Raw genomic sequence first — 21,491 nt, 5'->3', positions numbered from 1 at the left:
CTAGATGTTGCTGGGGCCGCTGTGAGCCAATCATCAGCTGGCAGTCTGAAAGTTTGCTGGGGCCCCTTCAGCTCATCAGCTGGCAGTCTGAAAGTTTGCTGGGGCCCCTTCGGCTGTGGCTCTCAACAGGCAAGGAGAGCTTTCAATGCTTTTAAAATCCTCAGAGAGGTAACATGGTTAGTTCACCCTGCCAGGCAAACAAATAAAAGTTGCCTTGCATAGTCAAATGCATTGGTTTCCCTAAAAATGACTCTGGAAATAAACTGGGTCAGGCCCTGTGTTCAATCCCCAGTACTGCAAAAAGAAAAAAGCTGGTTCAGCTGGGTGCAGTGGTGCATACCTGTAATCCCAGTGACTTGGATGGCTGAGGCAGAAGGATCACAAGTTTGAGGGCAACCTCAGCAATTTAGCAAAACCTTATCTCAAAAAGAAAAACAAAAAACAAAAAAAGAAAAAGTAGTGGCAGGAATGAAGTTTAGAGGTACAGCCCTGTGGGTTCCATTTCCAGTATCATAAAACAAACAAACAAAACAAAACAAAATAAAAAACCACCTCCAAACAACACAAGTCAAAACAGGTACAGAGAACAATGATGATACACATGTTTTTAGAGAAATGGGAGAGTCTTTGAGTAGAGAGGAAGGAAAAGAGTAAAGAAATTGCTTTTATTTATTTATTTTTTAAAGAGAGAGTGAGAGAGTGAGAGAGGGGAGAGAGAGAGAGAGAGAGAGAGAGAGAGAGAGAGAGAGAGAGAGAATTTTTTAATATTTATTTTTTAGTTATCGGCGGACACAACATCTTTGTTTGTACGTGGTGCTGAGAATCGAACCCGGGCCACACGCATGCCAGGCGAGCGCGCTACCACTTGAGCCACATCCTCAGCCCAAGAAATTGCTTTTAAATAATCATCTTGCATAGCACCAGAGCTCAACAAACGTTTTTGGAAGAGAATATAGTAGTCTCTGGCCTCAAGTTAACAGATAAGGTGATAAGTGGAGGATGGTATGTGGACATCCAAATGATATACTTTTTTCTTCTTTGGTCACAAAAAGAATGTCATGTTCTAGAACATGACATTTTTACTATATAAATACTTGCCAGATCAAATACAAATCAAATCAAATCATGCTTTTTAAACCACTGCTAACTGCTGCTTGAAGGTGTTCCTCAATTATATTTTAACCCTTGTGCTAATTTCTTATTCAAACATTAGTTGGCCTTTAGGAAGATTTTGTTTGTAGAATTGCAATTAAATTTTAAATTATGAAAAGAAAGCTTACCAAGTAATTGATGACATAAAATCTGTCATATTCTCTGTTCTTAGGATTGATTCTGCGGTGCTGCTTTTTTCTCATGTGATCTCTAAGTGTATTTTTGTCCCTAAAGTTCTTCTCACAATATAAGCACTGCAAACTAAAAGAAATACAGAAACATTGTTAAGATTAAACAAGTTTCTTGGATAGTAACTATAGGAGACCTTTATTGAGGTTGTATTTATTCATTTTAGGTCATACAAAATATTCAAACTACCCTTGTTCGAATTATCTTGTTGCTTTAGTAATCAAAGTACTTATTCTAAAATGAAAATGTACATATACTCTTTCAATAATTATAATAACAACTAGCACTGACTGTCTCTATTGCAAATGATAATTAACACATGGTAGGTATATCCTGTAAACTAATTTGCAGGTTTGCCAGTCCTTAGTACCTGTGGAAGTTTTAAAATATTTGCCCTCTCTGTTGTTATTTTCTGATTTCTAAACTGAATATTTACATTTTAGATTTTTTTTATAATTTCATATATATTTATTGAGCACTTAATAGGTGTTATGAACTGTTATGTATACATATATATGAATAAAATACACGGTAACTGTTTTTATTATATCATTCTCATATGCCTTCTGCTTGAATATCTCCATTAATAGGGAATTCATCACTTAATAAAGCAGTAATTACCAGTATTGAGCAGATTACTAACAAAAATGTTTTTTTCTTACTAAGTCTGACAGCTGAAACTGCCTGCAATTTTTATCTATCAGTCATCAGAACCAGAGTAAATCTAATCTCTTTTACATGAACTCTCAGTGATTGTAATCTTCCAATGTTTTAGTTCTGAATTTAAAAAAATTTCTATTAAACATCCTTTTGCTTATTATACTACAGAAATAAGCATATTCTTTTATAGCAAATAACTTAGGGGCAATAAGGTGATTACTGATATTCATTATTGCTAATATTATTAGAATGCACATCATATCTTTAAAACTGAATGGTCATTTAACAAGTGAAATGATTCATCTTAACATAATTTAATAATATAATAGAATTCAATTTAAGAACTTTTTTTTTTTAAATCGCACATCTGTATCTACTTCATTTATAATATGTTACTGCTCTTAATGTAGTGGGTTGAGATTCCAGGCAAGTGAGCATTATATTTTCTTCAAAAACTAGGTCCTGGGGGGTAGGGGAGAAATCTTTGGGCCCTTTCCTAGAAAAAAGTAGAAACATTTTTGAAAGCCATTTTGATGATTCAAAAAATTTCTTGCATTATTTTAATAGGTTAAGCTTTAAATATTCAAGGTTGCTAGAATATAACCTTGGGACAATGAAGTATTATATATAAATTTGAATAAAAAATAAAAGGTGAAAGAATACATACACTTGGCTATATGACACATAAAATTGATTAACTAATACCTTGAAAATATATTTCTTTATTAAATATGTAAAAAAGTTACATGAAAAGTAAAGGAATTAAAATTTCAAATTGAGAATAGTGATTTCTGGGGAGATAAAAAGAGGGAAAGGCAAACAGGGAGTCAAAGGAATAAATAATGTTCTATTTCTTAGACTACATGATGAGTACATTCTTCATACTCTACATGATATATCTTATATGGTATGTACACTGTTTGGCATAAGTGACATATTTTAATTGAAAAAATTTAAAAACACTAAAGTCAGTATATTCTACATAAGATAGGATGGTTGTACAAAATGCAAATTCTTCCAGCACAGGAAATTTCCATTTCTTCAATTACTTTTATCAAATTAATTTAAAAAATTCACAGAGTCAATTATTAAAATATGTCTAGGCCATGTTTCATAAAATAGTACTTACTTGTCAAGCTTCTTTTGTAACATACATAGAAATTCACTGCAGTTTACAATGTTGTCTGGCAATCCAATGTTGAAAGCATGCTCTCTGGCCATGTGGTTCAAAAGAACAGATCTATGAAGAATTTATATTATTTACAAATCATCTAGGAACAATTAGGCTAGAAATAGTAATCATGTAACAATAATTTAGAGGACTAAACAAGCACTAAACACTGGCATAAACATTTCAGCTATTGAAGAGTAATACGTTATAAGGTACGTAAGTACAAACATAATCACATCAGTACTGAAAGGCTGAAATTAACTGACACTGGAAGGGTTATCCTCACAGCAATAACAGGTTTCTGTCCTTTAACCTATTAAATAAATTGTTCTTCCTCTACTTTTGCAATTGATAAGAGTATGATGATTAATTTTAGATATCAACTTTACTAGATTAAGAAATACTAGAGAACTGGTGAAGTATTTTTGGACATGTCTGTGAGGGTGTCCAGAGGAAACTGGCGAGAATCTGAGTGGACTAAGTTGGGGAAGATGTGCCTTCAATTTAGGTGGGCACCATCTGGTTAGTGTGGATAAAAGAAAAAACAGAGGAAAGGTGATTTGGTCTCTCTTCTGAGGCTGGGGAATTGTCTTCCTTCCAACCTTGGATACCAGAATTCCAGGCTCTCTGACTTTGGGACTCCAAGACTTTACTCTGGTGACCCCAGGGTTGAGCCTTCAGTCTCAGACTGAGAATTACACCATCAGTTTTCCTGGTTCTTAGCGATTCAGACTGAGCCATGCTCCTGGCACCTGAGCGTCTCCAACTCTTAAGACACCCTGTCATGGGACTTCTCAGCCTCTATGATTGCATATATCAATTTCTCTAATAAATCTCTTGTTTTACCATCCCTACAAGTATCCTATTGGTTCTTTCTGTCTGGAGAACTCTAACTAATACAATGAGGGAGAGATGAAACAACTGCCTAACAGTAAGATAACCTGTGATCATAGACATTTATCAAATTTGAACCCACAGTTAACAGGTCTAATTACTTTCAAGGGTTATGATAAACTGGAAACACAATGACCAGCCTATTGATTACCTATGCAGAAAAGGAAAATTTTATTTTTTTTTCTAAATTTAATTTTAACTGACATATAAAAACATAAATGTACATATTTATGGGCTACCATATGAAATTTTGATAAATACATTAATGTAATGTTTAAATCAGGTTAAACATTTCTGTCTCCTTGAACATTTATCATTTATTTATGGTGAAAATATTTACACTCTTATCTTCTAGCTTTCTGAAATACAAAGTGCATTATCATTTTATCTAGTCACTGTATTGTGCAATAGCACAGAGCAACTTCTTACTCCTGTTTATCTATAACTTTGTGCCCACTGATCAACCTCTCCCCATCCTTCCTTACCCCATGTTCTCCCCAGATTCTGGTAATCACCATTGTATTCTCAACTTCTATGAGATCAACTTTGTTTATATTCCACCTAACAATGAAATCATGTGGTACTTGTCTTTCTGTGACATATCCTCAAGTTCTATCCATGTTCACAAAAATGAAGGATTTCATAGTTTTATATGGCTGAATAGTTTTCCACAGTGTATATATGTGAGCAAATTTTAATTTATGTAACTTCTACAATAGCAAATAAGCAAATGTGTAGAATATATCCCTCAAGGACATTATTACAACTTTACTTCATAAAATAAAGGTGAAAGTTTTGTGGAACTTATCAGTATACAACCCACATAAATATTATATGCATATTGGCATATTACATTTTATTTTATGTAGCTTATTTAGATATTTTCCTTGCCCCCACCAATTTTTTTGGGGGTGGGGCGGGGACCAGGATTGAACTCAGGGGCATTTTACCACTAAATTATATCCCTAGCCCTTATTTTTTATTTTGAGGCAGGGTCTCATTAAGTTGCTTAGGGTCTCAGTAAATTGCTGACACTGGCCTTGAATTTGTAATCCCCTTGCCTCAGCCTCCTGAGTTGCTAAAATTACATGTGTACCAACTGCACCCAGCCCAAATTGCTTAGTTTCTTTTTCCCCTTGAGGAAGTGAAATAAAGCAAACATTTCCAAAAATGCCTGTTGGCCTTTTCTTTTTACTATGTGGAGATATGTTTATTAATCTGTGGTTAACATGCTCAATGTGTAACTGCTTAACTATTGCTGACAATTATGACTAAAAGTACTTGTTGGGGTAGTTCAGAGAGTCTTTTGTGCCTACAAGGGTTCTTCTTGGCCAGCCTAGCTAAAGGCAGATCCTCCTAGAGGTACTGAGATGTTCTCCATGATTCTAGGCTCTACTACTTCCCCACAGTGAATGTGCCCATGGGAGCCTAAACTGGCTCCAAAGATTTTTTGTTTTTGAGCCTGCTAACCAGGCAATCAGATCTTAAAAGGCAGGGAAGAGGATAAATAGGCAGTTGTCTCAAAGCAAGCAGGTTTGTTGGGAGGGTTCTCCTGCCCATGTGCTCAACTGCTACCATCCCTGTTGCTTTCTGGATTGAGGTAAGTTCTGTGAAAGGACAAAACAGAGGGAGGCCTGCCCAAAGAAGAGTTTTGGTGGAGTTACCAGTCTGTGCTTGGCCCCAGGCTGTAATCTGATATTCTTTGGTATCTTCTGGCTTTAGGGAGCAGTGGCCCAAACTTAGCCATAACTTCCTTTGGGTTCTAAGACTGATGTCCGGGCACTAAAGGGTGGCCAGGTATAGTTAGAATGGCAGCAGGCTCAAGAAGGTATTGTCCTCTCTAGTAACTCCTAATTGTGTGAGCCAGTCCTATAATAATACCCTCTTATATAATTCTGTGTCTCAGAGAACCCTGACTAATGTAATCATCTAAGTGGTATGCTAGCTAAGTCAACACTGGGTTAATTTACCCTATTCCTGTGAGTTGAGAAGGTGAGAAGAAGTCACTACCATCTGCGTTCACTCTACTAACCTTAGTAGCTGGTTGGTGAAGGCAGGAAAATCTTTGGGGCTTTGGAGCAAAGATGGCACCTTACTTGATCTGCTTCATCTTAGATTTTGAAATTCTTTAATTTATGATCAGTCAAGATGATCTCCTAAATTGTTGACTTCATTTTTAAAATTTAAATTAATTTCTAGCTAACTAAGGTTTAATTTCTGAAAAATTAACTACATGACAATTTAAACTTGTATTTGAACTCCTTACCTTCTTTATAAACTTAACTTTATCATTAATCATACAATTTGTCTTCAAATTACAAGTTTCACAGAAACTTAGTTTTCATAATTTTTTTCACATTTACATCTTTTTTCACATTCATATTAGTTCTTAAAGGCATCTAATAATTATTAATATGTAATTAATATATTTTGGGTTGAATTTAAATTAATTAATTAATACAATTATTAATATGTAATTAATACATTTTGGGTTGAATTGAAATTTTACTTACAGTATTACTTCATGAACTAGACTTCTTCCTTCTATACTTTAGAAATAAAAATTTCCCTACACAATTCTCTCCAATCTCATTTTTCCCCCTACTAGCTTAATATTAGCTGTTATCAGTCTTCTCTAAACTTTTAAAAAAGGTATTTATTTATTTTTTAATTGTAGTTGGACACAATACTTTTATTTATTTATTTTTATTTGGTGCTGAGGATGGAACCCAGGGCCTCACACATGTTAGGCAAGTGCTCTACTGCTGAGCCACAACCCCAGTTCCCTTCTTTAAACTTAAAAACGTATTTTGGGCAAACTGGATTAAGTTAAAGGAACAGCTTTGAGAAGAACTTTCATAAGGATGTCTGAAAATCTGTTCCTCCATAAAAGCAATTAGGATATGGGCAAAAATTGTCAAAAATCAACTTTGTTTTTAGAACTCTGGAAATTCACCAGAGGCTTACAAAAATCTAATGATTGAAGAAAAATGGCAATGGGTTGGGGTTGTGACTCAGTGGTAGAGTGCTTGCCTAGCATGTGGGAGGCACTGGGTTTGATTCTCATCACTGTATTTATTATTTTTTTTATTTAATTTAATTTTTTTATTGGTTATTCAAAACATTACAAAGATTGCAGAATCACATCGGTTACACATCCACATTTTTACATAATACCATAATAGTAACTGTTGTATTCTGCTACCTTTCCTATCCTCTACTATCCCCCCTCCCCTCCCCTCCCATCTTCTCTCTCTACCCCATCTACTGTAATTCATTTCTCTCCTTATTTTTTTCCCATTCCCCTTTAATAAATGAATAAAATAAAGGTCCATCAACAACTAATAATATATCAAAATTTTTTTTAAATAGTAAGAATGATGAGCTTTGTGGTACTCTATTTCATTCCTATCTCTTAAGCTACACCACAGTTTTGAAACCCAGCAGCCTCACAGGCACTGGCGGCCAAAGGAGGAGTGGGACATTTCTAAAGAATCATTACTATTTTGTCTGTCAGGTACCAAGAAAAGTCCCATTCACAGGGTTTTTCTTTATATGACCTAAGTCTACTCAGGCTATTTGCCAAAAAAAAAAAAAAAAAAAAAAAAAATCAGTGACAACTTTTTTAACATCACAGCTGCCTGAGGAAAATATTGACTGGAGCAAATAATAGCCTAGCCAAAACAACTATAAAGAACTGGGGAATGAGATGCCTATAGAAAAATCTGAAAAGTTCTGGCATATTCCTGGGGATCTAGAAGGCCACATCCATGTGCAAGCTCAGGGAAAAAATGAGAAGACCTAATCTCTTACTTGTAGCTAATTCTGAGCCTCTACCCAACCATGAAGTGTAGGCTACGGCAGAGCTGTAAACTGATGTAGGGTTGAAGGTATTTTTCAATCTATATACAGAACCCTAGACAAAGAACTGATCATTAGTGAACACTAAGCTAACTGGGTAAAGACTTCAGAGTCCACACATGATCAAGAGTACACAGTTTAAAGAATTAGTCTATGAAAGTTACTAAACGTACAAATAGCAATGAAAACCCTGGTGAAGCAGGGGAGGAATCTGATTGAGTTGCCACATTATATTATTTATTATTTTCTTATTTTTTCACATTATGTTATTTAGATGTTGAGTTTAAAATAAAAAATCATATGCAAACAAACCAAACAAAAAACCCTAATTCATACACATGGGAAAATTAACAGAAATTACTCCTCAGCATCCCATAAGAATAAATAAATAAAGTGAAGGTATTCTGTCCATCTCCAACTACAAAAAAAGAAAAAAACAAAAACAACAACAAAAAATTACTCCAGAGGAAGTCCAGAATCTCACAGACTTTAAGTCAGCTAAGATGAACATGTTCAAAAAAACTAAAGGAAACCATGTCTAAAGAATCAAAGGTAAGTCTGAGAATGATACCTTACCAAACAAAGAACATTTAACAACAACAAAAAAGTAGGAATTATAAAAAAGATTAGAAATTTTGAAGTTGAAACGTACAATGACTGAACTGAAAATTTTACTAAGGTACTCAAAAGAAGCTTTGAGCTGGCAGAAGTCACTGAGTTTGGGCTGGGGTTGTGGTTCAGTGGTAGAGAGCTTGCCTGGCAAGTTTGAGGGCACTGGGTTTGATCCTTAGCATCACATAAGGATAAATAAATAAAATAAAGGTATTGTGTCCATCTACAATTAAAATAATATAATATAATATAAAAATAATAAAAAAAGAAAAGAAAGGAGGAGAAATCAAGGTACTCCCAAATAAGCAGAAACTGAAAAAATTTCCTACTAGTTTAGGCACTTGACGATAACTCATATCTAAATGAAGAAATAAAGAACACTGGCAAAGCTAATTACAAAGGTAAATATAAAAGGCAATATACATGTATGTTTGGTGACAACTCTTCTTTTGTCTAATAGACAACTGCATAAATCAGTAAGATGTCTTTTGTATGGTCACAATGGAACAAAGGGTGGGGAGGGAAAAAAACTATGTTGGAGTAATTTTTTTACACCACTGAAATTATGTTATAGGTATTGATTAGAACTAGATTTATATAAAATTAATAAATATAATTAATCATAATCCCCAGAGAATTCACTAAGAAAATAGCTCAAAAATATGATAAAAAAACCAACAGGAAATTAAAAAACCATATTCTGGAAAATGCCTATTCAATACAAATGAAGGCAGTAATGGAGGAGGAGAGGAATAAACCAATCTAAAAAATAGAAAACAAATAGCAAAATATTAGAAGTAAATTCCATGTTATTAGTAATTATATTAGAAATGAAAGAAACACTGCAATCAAAAGGCACAATGCATTTTTAAAAATGACCCAACTATATGCTGTCTATAAGAGATACACTTTAGACTCAGACAAATGGGTTAAAAGAAATAGCTAGTACATTCCATGGTCAAAGGTGTACTGGGGAGGATAAAGAATAGATCTAGCAAAGACTTAGGTATTATACCAGAAACCCTACACCTACTAGTAGAAAATGCAGGCCCAACACTTCAACATGTCAGCTTAGGAGCTGACTTCCTCAGCAAAGCTCCTAAAGCCCAAGAAATAAAATAAAAAATCAATAAATGGTATGGTATTAAACTATTCTTGTTGTGAATACCAATAAGTGGTATTCACAGCAAAGGAAACAGTCAAGAATGTGAACGAGAGAGCCTACAGAATGGGATTTTGCCATCCACACCTCAGATAAGGAGTTAATTTCCAGGATATACAAAGAACACAAAAAGATGAACACCAGAAAAACAAATAATCCAATCAATAAATGGGCATAGGAACTAAACAGACACTTCTCAAAGGAAGAAATATAATAAAAACAATATAGGAAAAAATGTTCAACATTTCTAGCAATTAGAGAAAAGCAAATCAAAACTATACTGAGATTTCACTTCACTCCAACCAGAATGACAATTATCAAGAACACAAGTAACAATAAATATTCGTGAGGATGTGGGAAAAAAGATACACTCATACATTGCTGGTGGAACTGCAAATTAGTGCGATCACTCTGGAAAGCAGAGTGATTTCTCAAAAATCTAGGAATGTAACCACCATTTGATCTACTTATCCTGCTCCTTGGTATATAGCCACAGGAGTTAAATCAGCATACTACAGCGACACAGCCACATCAATGTTTATAGCAGTGCAATTCACAATAACTAAGCTATGGACCCAACTTAGATATTCACCAACAGAGGAATGGTTAAAGAAATTGTGGTATGTATACAATGGAATATTACTCAGTCATAAATAAGAATGACTTTATGACATTCACTGGTAAGTGGATGGATCTGGAGACTATGAAGCCAAGTGAAATGAGCCATTCCCCCAAAACCAAAGGTCGAATGTTCTCTCTGATATGTGGATGCTATAAGGGAGGCAAAGGGATTAGAAGTTCAGTGGATTAGATAAAGGGCAATGAAGGGAAGGGAGGGGGGACAGAAATAGAAAAGACAGTGGAATGAATCTGACATAACTTTCCTAGGTACATATATGAATACACCACAGTGAATCTCAATATCATGTACATCTACAAGATTGGGATCCTAATTAGAATTATTACATCTAATTAGATATTAAATATATCTACTATAATAGATATATGAATTATACCTAATTAGAATTATGTATATTCCACATGCTTATATAAATATGTTAAAATAGATTCTACTATCATGTGTAACTAAAAATAACAAACAAACAAACAAAAGAAAAGAATAGATCTAGAATAAGAAAGTACTCATTCCTTTTCCTTGTCCATTATTTAACTCTTTGTGTTTGGATTCTTTTCATGTCTACAATGGGAAAATACAAATGCAGGACTGCAGGACTATTATATAGCTAATATAATAACAGTGATAAATTCTGAAAAATGGGTTATTAGCAATTTCATCACTGTGCAAAAATCACATAATGTACTTATACAAAGCCAGATGCTATAGGTCGACACTCAATGTGGCCTCCTGATGCAATCAAGACACACGGTGAACAAGAACATGAGGCTGTTGCTGGCCTAGTACAGCACACTGTTTTATAATAAATTTTAATAAATAGAAGGAGTACATGCTAAAATAATGATAAAAAGTATAGTAAATATGATTAAGAGTTGCGGTATTGAACCATCCTGATCTCCAGAGAGGGGAGAGAGGCTGCAGATTGAGTTCAACCATCTAACTATTCACAGTAACATAATGAAGTTCCAATAAAAATTCAACATCAAAGCTCAGTGGAGATTGCTGGTTAGTGAATTCAGTGTTGTGTCAGTAGGATGACAGGTTCTTATTCCTTGAGGAAAGGGCACAAAACTCTGCATTTAGGACCCCCTCAGATCTTGCCTTATCCAGCTCTTGACTTGGCTGTTCTGAGCTATATTCTTTCATAATAAACCTATAATTATAAGCACAATGCTTTCCTGAGTTCTATGAGTCATTCTAGAGAAATATCAAACAAATGAAAAACTTCAGTCAGATCCTCTGACTTTATAGCTAGTTGGTCAAAAATTCAAGTACCCTGGGAACCCCTTAACTTATGATTGGCATCTAAAATGGGGGCAATCATGTTGAGGTTTGTAGCTGAAAACCTGTAGAATCTATGCAAACTATCAATGATTAGTTTCCAGAAATGAATTGTAGTGCACCAGTTGATTTTGGATCAATAAGGCTTGGTGACTTAATTAATAACATTACAACTTTTTGAATCTCATCATTTTTAATATTCAAAAGTGAAAAGCCAAGGGTTGGGGATTTAGCACATTGGTAGAGTACCTTCCTAGCATGTGTAAGGCCCTGGGTTTGATCCACAGCATGGCAAAAAACAAAAATAAAAAACAACCGAAACTAAAAACTGCCAAAGATTTAGCATTAACAAGTTAGTATAGAGAGGTACATCTGTAGTTTGTTGCATATGGTCTTGCCTGTCAGACAATTTTAAAAGCCCTACAGGATTAAATATCTATTTTTTGGTATTTTATTCCCCTGGTCAGCTTAGAGCAACCACAGTCCGTCTTTGATGTCAGGCATATTAAAAAAAAAGTACTACTCATTTATGAAGGGGTCCTGGGCCAACCCATAAAACTTAATTAATACAACCAACAATTACAAATGTTTTAATAAGTTTTCAGATTAATAATGATAATATTTAAAGTTGCATAATGGCAAACCTGTTTCCTACGAATTCCTCATTGCAAAACATACAAATGCCATGAAAATTGGTATCATTTCGTTCTTGTTGCTGTTGTTCCAGAATTTCTTTCTGTAAAGTAGAAACAGATTTATATTATCTTTAATAAACACAAAGTTGGCAAATATCATAGTTAGAATGGGAGGAAAGGGGGGATGAAAGCACAAAGGGAGTACACAGAAACTGCTAGTTTTTCAAAATTTTCCATTATTGTCTTTGTATCAATACTCCAAGTCTGTACCATTAAAAATCTATAGAACACTCCAGTTAAACAGCTATGCAAGAAACTCAAAGTCAGCAAGGTTTTATCACCCTGCTCTTAACCTTCTGTCTCCTATCCTCACCTTCCTAAAACAAAAATGTGGTAGGTTTTTTAACTCACTTCTTTCTCTGAATCTTAGTTTGTAATTAAGTTCTGCTCAATTTTCACTTGAACTGTTTCATGTTATTTTTCTCGACCATTTCCATTGCCATCACCCTGAGTCTAATTTTTATTCAGTTATAGGAGTACTAGAAATAAATAAATCTCTTATAGAATTGCCTGATTATAATCCCTTTTTTCATACCTATATTTTTTTCCAGCTAGAAATACTTTTTAAAATGTTGTTTTCATGCACATTAATCTTGTACATTCTAACTCAAATAATTAAAAATATGCTTTGGTTGTGTCTGACTTTAATCAGGGTGGTTCTATACTTCTCTTTCCCGGAAGTCATTTTATTTCCCTTGGCCTTTTCACTCTTACAAATTTAATCTGTTCATCAAAAACTTAATTCCTATTTCTGACTCAGTGCAACAATTAAGAACCAATGAAACACAGAGGAGATTTAGAATTGAAGTTTGGCTCTCACCTATAATCAATATTTACCTTTTTAATCCCCAGTTACCTCATTTTTAAAATAAAAATAAAATATCATCCTGCAGCACTGATTATAGAAATAAATCAGCTAATTTATATAGAGTTCAAATTGTGTGCTGGGGATGTGGCTCAGCAATAGAGTATTTGCCTAACATGCCTGGGGCCCTGGGTTTGACTCCCAGCATCATAAGGAAAAATAAAAAATCAAATTGTCAATTAAATGTAGGATATTATTGTTATTGAGACCACTTAAATTCTTGGTGTCATCTCTGGTAGTTATTGCCTCTTTTGTCTTCTGAAGGAAGACAAAGGCCTCTTCTCCTATCAATATATTCTATTTCTCCTAACCACATCTAACTTCTCTACTCCAGTAAGATTTCCTTTCTGAGCAATGTTGCTCAGGACTCGCTTTTCAGAATGTGTGAGCTCAAAGGGACCTCATGAAACTATCTACTATCTATAAAGAGACATTATGGTGGCATGCTTAAAGCTACATAGCTACTCGGGTGCTAAAGTTGTTGCTATTTTCATGAAACAGTAGCTTTTTTCTTAGAAGATACCTACTATAGTATAACCATATACAGAACTTAAAACAATGATCTATTTAGTGAACAAGTTCAGAGTCTAGGAAAAGAGATCTGGAGAGGTAGGGCAGCACTAAAATTTTCCGACAGCATATCCACACTAAAACTTCATTGAAATGAGGCAGAGATGGATGAGGTACTTAGAAATTTGAGTCTTTAGAACACACTAAAATGATAGGATTGATAGTATATGCAAGTACAATTATGCCTTATTTCTAATTAAAAAAAGAGGTATTTTACATAAGTGAACTTTTTAGATCATGGCATTTTAAATTGGTATTTAAAAGGTTAAGTTTTATATGAGATGGCTTCAAAAGCAACTCCCATGTTTTCCTTTTTAAATTCCTTTAATTTTATTATTTGATTATACTAATTATAGAAAAATGTGAAGATACAGAAATATTCAAAGAAAATAAAAATTACCTAGTATTTCTCTCCAAAATATGATAATAATATATTATGTGTTTCCTTTTAGTCTTATTATACTTACATAGCATTTTAAAACAAAACTAGGATTGTAAAAGGCTTACTTTTTTCCATTTTATATTATATAGCAACCATTTTTTAGGACATTAAATATTACCTGAAAATATGATTTGTTGCTGATTGCTTTATGATCTAATTATAACTAAACCATAATTTACTTCTAATTATTGGATATTCAGATTGTTCTGAATATTTGCTATTATAACTAATAATAAATATTAGACATATCCCTTCATACATAATTTTTATATGTATCTCTCACACAATTTTTTTAAAAAATAGTTTTTAGTTGTCAATGGAACTTTTAAAAAAAATGTATTTATATGCAGTGCTGAGAATTGAGCCTAGTGTTTCACACATGCTAGGCAAGTGCTCTATCACTGAGCCAAAACCCCAGCTCCTCTCACACAATTTTTTAAGGGGAAATTCTAAGGAGTACCAACAAAGTGCATTAGTGTTTTTAAGCCTTCTGATGCATTTTACCAGAACTTCCCTCCAAAAAGACTATACCAATTTACAATAAATACCCAAAGTCCCATTTCTTTCTTATATTCCTTGGCAACATAGGAAAGTGGATATTATCCTACAGTCTTTATTGCTACAAACTGAATTGGGGGTGGTGAGGTGAGAACGTTATCTTTTTGTTTTTTTTCCTCCCAAATGTAAGCCTTACCCCATGTTTACCATTTATTTGCTTTTCTTGTGTGCTCTGAAAGAGTCTAAGTCTTTTAGGTGGAGTCTCCAATACATGCAATGTCTTATCTTTCTTTCCATCATGTTCTTCTTTTGTAGGCAAGGCCCATGAAAGTTGCATGTCTTTCTCAAATCAAGCCCCCACCACCAGTTAAGCAAAACAGGCAAAAATGACTAGAAAGTCTTCTTCTGGGCAGCCATACTATTTTAATGTGTTGGTAATAAGAGGGCCATATTCTTCAGGTTATGGAATGTTCCTGACCATTCCATGGACCCTTACCTAAGGATGGTAGCAAGGAGTAAACTTTGGCTTTATTGGCATTTTCTTTCAGGGTCTTTAAAACTCGGTTCATTGAAACTGCTTCCTTGTTCTCCTTCCAGAAATCATAATTTATTGCCATGGTGATGTTGATGAAGCAAATTCCAGCCTCTTCAGCAAGAATTACCTCTGGAACCATGATTATATTGACAATATCTGCATCCCTGGTGCAGAACATGAAGCTTTCTGCCGAGAAGCTAAAACTTCGCTTATAACTACTCTCCCCTTTGAGTGACATTAGAGTGTCAGAACAGCTCACCCATTGAAATATGGCACACTCTTCTGACACAGGAATGACTTCCATCATAGAAGGTCTGAGGCTTCATGGTGGTCCTGTTGATGAACTGATGACTGATAATGACCATATCATTGGGCTGAATCTCCTCCCTCAAGGAGTTGCAAGCTGTCATCATTGACATGCATAAAGTCCTTTAGAGTCAAGATGTTTGCCTGGCAGATGACTTCTGAAGGCATGATGGTATGCTGCTTCCGATGTCTTACAAGGGGGATGCAATTAATATTTTTATCTTCACTCAAATTAAGGCATCAGATGGCTTGCCAAATGGAGAATCCACATGTTTTTCAGTTCTTCTTTCTAAAATTTCTGAACCATCTAGGCCTGTTCCACTAATTATTTCAATCTTCATGTCTGTGGTAGCAGTGTCCAAGGCCATGTCTGCACAGAAAGGAAGATGTATGGGCAAGCGTGCAGGGCCTAGATGCTGGGCCTCATCTCCCCGTTTTCACTGAATTTCCAATTCAAGATGTAATTTAAATGCCTTTTAAAAATACTTATTTTTTAATTATAGGTGGATACAATATCTTTATTTTATTTTTATATGGTTCTGAGGATCGAACCCAGTGCCTCACGTATGGTAGGCGAGCACTCTACCTCTGAGCCACAACCCCAGCCCCCAATTCAAGATGTAATTTAACCTGTTCAGTATGATATAGTGTCCTTGCCAGGAATAATTACTACCATATTGTATTGTAGTACAAATATATTTTACATTCAGGATCTCTTTGCCCCTACAAATAATTCTAAACTGTTGAGCTCTCCCCAGTTGGAGTCTATTCTCTCTTTTTTGGCCATCTATGCTCATCTACTTTCATTCATTGAAAGTTTTCATTACTGCTAGTGGGTTCATTTCTGTAAGCAACCAGCTCCTTCATCTACAACTCATTTCCATTTATTATTCTTTGTTTAGATTTTCTGTTCTTCCGGTTAACCTGGATCACAACTATATATAGGACCTCTCCAAAACATATGAAGAAAACCAGATAATCAAACTCTAAAGACTAAAATTGTTAAATATGTTTGGTACGTGAGAGAGTAACTCTAGCATCTTCCCTGAATGGGTTGCAGATGGTGTTGTCATTTGGCAGGTAAGCTTTGTCTCTTATTTCTGGGTACTCCGTGATTTGGATCTACTGAGGCTACGAGTTACCAGATAGATAGACAGATTTAAAGGAAATACTCCCCCCATACATGCATTTAAAAATGTTTATCTGATGCATGCCCAAAGGGATGGAAGACAAATTCCGATTGTAAATGGATTTTTAAAAAAGTAGTCTATAAATAGGCAATGAGTACATTCCATATGGAAGTGAAACAACTAGAACCGGTACTCCACAAAGCCTTAAGTAACACATTTATTGGTCTCTGTTTTCTACTGAATAGAATTCAGTCTTCAATATCTCATTCTCAATGTTCTGTACTTGATTCTAACCTAGGTTTTAAAAAGCCTTCTCTTACATTGATTCCCCTTGTAACCTTATGTTGTAGGTAAAGCAAGAACAAATACTATAATTTGTTTATTATTCTCTGTAGCATTCACAATAACTTATTATGATTTTTTAAACTAAATGGGCTGAAGCAACTGTTTCATCTTTTGCCCATTAGAGTTTATCCTTGTCCTTCAAGGCTCAGTCCAAATGTACAACTGTGGTGAGTGGAAAGATCAGTCAACTGGGATTTAGGAACTCTGCTTTCTTCTGTTTTTGTGACTATCTAGTGATAACTGCAATCTTGGCCATAACTCTTCTCTAGGACTCAGTTTCTGCTGATTTCTAACTTTCTTGGTTTCTGAACACCCATTTATGGTGTTCTATCAGCACCTACATTGCTTGGTCTTTAGAAAAACTGTTTCCTAACAATCTCTACTAATAGAAAATGAGCTAATTTCTTAAAGCAGATTCTCAACACACAATTAAATTTATACCCCAGGTACAACAACACTCATACAACAAATCTGAATGCTCTTCTGAATATCAAAATGATCTCAAAGAAGTATTTATACACACTTGATTATTCCTTACTGACATATGGTTGGTACTTATATGATTTGTATTTCATACATAAATTGGAGAGTTTCCTATAATAAAATGACATTTTTAAATACAGTTAATAGCTGGGCATGATGGCACAAGCCTGTAATTCTAGTGACTCAGGAGGCTGGGGCAGGAAGATTGCAATTTTGGGGCCAGCCTCAGCAACTTAGTGAGGCCCTAAGCAGCTTAGAGAGATCTCATTTTAAAATAAAAAATAAAAAGGGCTAGAGATGTGATTCAGTGGTAAAGAAACCCTGGGTTGAATCTCTAGTACCAAACCAAACCAAACCAAACCAAACAAAAACCAAAACCAGATAATAGCTTACTGCACATATAAACTACTCTAAAAAATTATTATTGGTTATGATTTAAAAAAAACTTACAAGTTTTTCTTTTTAAAAATCATAACTGACAATATTTAGAAATGTGTGGAAATATTCCAAGAATTTTATATTGCTGTAGGTGAGGGGTTTGGGGAAATTGGTTTTTACTTTAAAATACTATAGTTTTTACTTTTTAAAATTGCTTTTAGAATTAGTTGTATGTGTATCCAATTTTTTGGGGGGGGGCTTACAAATGCATGGTTTTTTTTTTCATTTTTACTTTTACTATTATATATACATAATTTTAATGAGTATATATCTTTTTATTTTGTGGTACTGGGAATTAAACTACAGGGATGCTCTACCATTAAGCTACATCTCCGGTCCTTTAATTTTTTATTTTTATTTTTTAAATTTTGAGATAAGGCCTCTTTAAGTAGCCCAGGCAGGCTGACCTCAAACTCCCTCAGCCTTGGAAGTCACTAGGATTACAGGCATGTACTTGACTTAATAAACAAAATAGGAGGTGCATGTCAAGATTAAGATTAGGAACCAAACTAGAGTGATAATTACTAAATCCAATAATTAAAGAAATAAGATTATTATTGTATAACAATTATTATATTTTTAAAATTATTAACTTGAAATAATGATATCAAGGTTTCTCTATTATTTAATAAGGTCAACTCTATGAAGTATTTGTGTCTTATACAATTAATCTGATAGGAAATTCTCCTTATTTCTTAAAATGAGAACACCAAATGTTATATATACTTTTAGTCAAATTTTACTTATACATAAATGAAACACATTAAAATAAACATATATTTTAATCTGGAAAATATTGTGTCTGTAACAATTTTCACTATCCTTTCTACTCAACTCAATAAATTAAGGAGAAGAAAGTTCTCTTTCACTGAAATTGGCTTTGGTGACATAGTTATGGCATGTTAAATGAATTCATAAACAGAGAATCCATTCGACACAGGTAGTTTCCCTAATTTTATCACTATTTTATTTCTTCTGTGATTTTTTACTATGAAAATTCTCACCAATACAGAAAAGTTATAATAATAGTACAAAGAAATTCCTACACCTAAGGCTTACATTTAGTAACTGGTAACATTTTGCCATAGATTTTTTTCTCTCTTTAAGTGTGCACGTGCACTCACACAGATTTTTTGCATTTCCTCTTTTTTTTTTTTTTTTGGCTGAACCACTTAAAAATAAGTTGCAGAATCATGACACTTTACTCGTAAATATTTCAGTATGCCTCTACTAAGAATAAGGACATTCTTTGACACATACCACAAACTATTATCATTATACCTAAGAAAATGAACAATAACTTCAAAATAGCATGTAGCAGCCAGTTGATACTTAAATTTCTTCCACTGTCCCAAGAATATCTTTTATTGTTCTTCACTACCTCTTACTTGAGACTATTCTTAGGTTCACACATTTAATTTGGTTGTTAGGAACCCTGTCTCTAAATCTTAAACCACAAAATAATTCTATAGCCCGGCACTCAGGTTCTAATGTGTAGAAAAGAGAAAAATTTCCAAACTCAATAGTAGTCTTCCTAAGTACATGGGTAACTGCTAAGAAACTCTTATTACTGTTATTATCTCTATGTAATCAACATATATGCTACTACATGATAAGCTTGCTAAGGGCAAAACTATACTATATGATTCCTCTTTGTAGCTCCAATGTGCTACAAAGCACAGACAGGGTTACACACTATCTGTTGACTAGGGTTACGATTTCCTGCAACTTCTATCTCCATAAATCTTTTAAGTGATTAAGAAGAGTTTAGGCAGAAGACTATCACAATGTCATTATTCACCTTGCAGTTTACTTGCTATGGTGTGAAAAAACAAAACTAAGCTCTACATTCTGTACTTCTGTTTTCTGTAGCAAACATGCTAAAAGGAGTTGGTCAGGCATTACACATTAATAAGGAAGAAACTGAACACAAGCTACTTGAACAATCAGAAAATTATATTTTATTTTCTCTTTATTTCTTTTCTTCTTCCTTCCTTCTTTTTCCTTCCTTCCTGTGAAACCATAGCATCTCCCAGAATGAGTTGTAGAATATATTTAGTGTCATTTCTGAACAAAAAAATAATATTAGGAGACAATCTACAGAAAGGACCACAAAGATATACAAATTGATCAGCTTTGTGGTTTTATTTTTCTAAAAATTTCATGCTGGGCTATACAGTAGGTTTATAATGGCACAGATGTTATATGTTTGAGTTTCTCAAGCAGATAATGAAATCAGATAAAAGTTTCATTATAAAATAGGCTGGGATAAAAACCATAGTTTTTATGGGTTTAGAATGTAAGATCAGCTTATATAGTAGGCAATGAGTCATAATAATAAGCTGCATGTTTTTCTAATTGGCATAAAATGTCATGTATAGTAGCAAAGAGGTCAGCATGTAGTCTTTTATCTTTATTCATAAGTTGGGAACAGAGGAAACACTAATGAAACAGCAGATAAACCAGATGGCACTGAACACAGTCATAGAGGATTGACATATAGGTAGGAAAGAAAAATGTTTGGGTGAAATTACAAAAAATAAAAATCAGTCAAATAGGAAGATTGCAATTTAGAAAATGTTTAAGTAAGAACCTGTACATAGGAAAGCCAAAAACTGGTGCTTAAAATGACAAATCCAATGGAAACAGCTTGCATTGTAAATAATTAAAACTAAGGCTGATACTAACTATAGATATCAAAAACATTTTATGAATACTGACAAGTAAGAGATTTACAACAGTTTCCTGATTGAGTGGATGTGAGTGGTATGTTACTGGAGTCCTAAGCCAGAGTGTACCTGATTTTGTGCAGTCCCAACAAATCAGATCCAGTTACTCACCACAAAACCAAATGGAAAAAGTAATGGTGAAAGGCAAGAGAAGAATTTATTCAACATAGCTATAGATAAGGGGGAATCAAACATCCTCAGCTCTGTCTTCCATCCTGAGTCAAGATTACTGACATGAACTCCCAGATTATACAGGGAAGTGAGTTCAGAAGTCTACACAGTTGAGCAGTCTTTGTTAAACTGTTGTCAATCATTATCTCAGGATGCTGAGCAGAACCCTGATGGAAGCAATGAGAAAGTTGCTCTTGTGTGAGCTCCTCACAACATGTTTATTAATCAGACCTGTGATTTTTGGAATACAAGGTGACCAGAGGAGAGAATGACTCAGAGAAAAGAACAGGTCAGGAAAGCAAGACAGCATGTTCCTTGAGTTTTTAAGCAATGGCTGGATACTTTTAGGTGCAACTTGTTGATCTGGAACAGGACAGTGTAAAAGCTGTCAGTTGATTATGGTGTCCCTCTGAGTCTTGAAAATATCTTAGTTATTTTTACCTTGGTGCCTTCCGTCTTGGAGGGAAAAAATTACCTGCTTAAAATATCAAAGAAGACAGATGTAAAATGAAGGCAAAGATGCTAAGCTTTTATCCTGCTTTCAGTTGCGTACTGGATATCTGCAGGCCCAAGCAGAGTCAGTGCTTTTAGCAAAAACAGCCTTAAAGTCCCTGTTAGTCAAGAGAAAAAATAGTCAATTCTGATTCCTTCCCAACCTAGCCCAA

At 34.2% G+C, this 21,491-nt stretch overlaps 1 protein-coding gene and 1 pseudogene across 2 annotated transcripts in view; both read right to left on the bottom strand.

Moving 5' to 3' along the window:
- The window catches only part of Znf277 (zinc finger protein 277), a 127,524-nt gene that overhangs the window by 12,481 nt on the left and 93,552 nt on the right, over positions 1 to 21,491 (bottom strand). For both annotated transcript variants that reach the window (XM_076835172.1, XM_076835174.1), the window contains 3 exons: positions 12,264 to 12,355; positions 3,131 to 3,241; positions 1,281 to 1,413 (listed from right to left, as the gene is read on the bottom strand). In XM_076835172.1, the coding sequence (XP_076691287.1) occupies positions 1,281 to 1,413; positions 3,131 to 3,241; positions 12,264 to 12,355 (336 nt within the window). The remainder of the gene's footprint in view (positions 1 to 1,280; positions 1,414 to 3,130; positions 3,242 to 12,263; positions 12,356 to 21,491) is intronic.
- Positions 15,113 to 15,898, bottom strand: LOC143404714 (S-methyl-5'-thioadenosine phosphorylase pseudogene; annotated as a pseudogene).

Source organism: Callospermophilus lateralis, chromosome 1 (assembly GCF_048772815.1).
Source record: "Callospermophilus lateralis isolate mCalLat2 chromosome 1, mCalLat2.hap1, whole genome shotgun sequence".
In the NCBI taxonomy this organism is placed as follows: Eukaryota; Metazoa; Chordata; class Mammalia; order Rodentia; family Sciuridae; genus Callospermophilus; species Callospermophilus lateralis.
The sequence above is the reverse complement of the archived record's forward strand: the minus strand, read 5'-3'. Positions and strand labels throughout refer to the sequence as shown.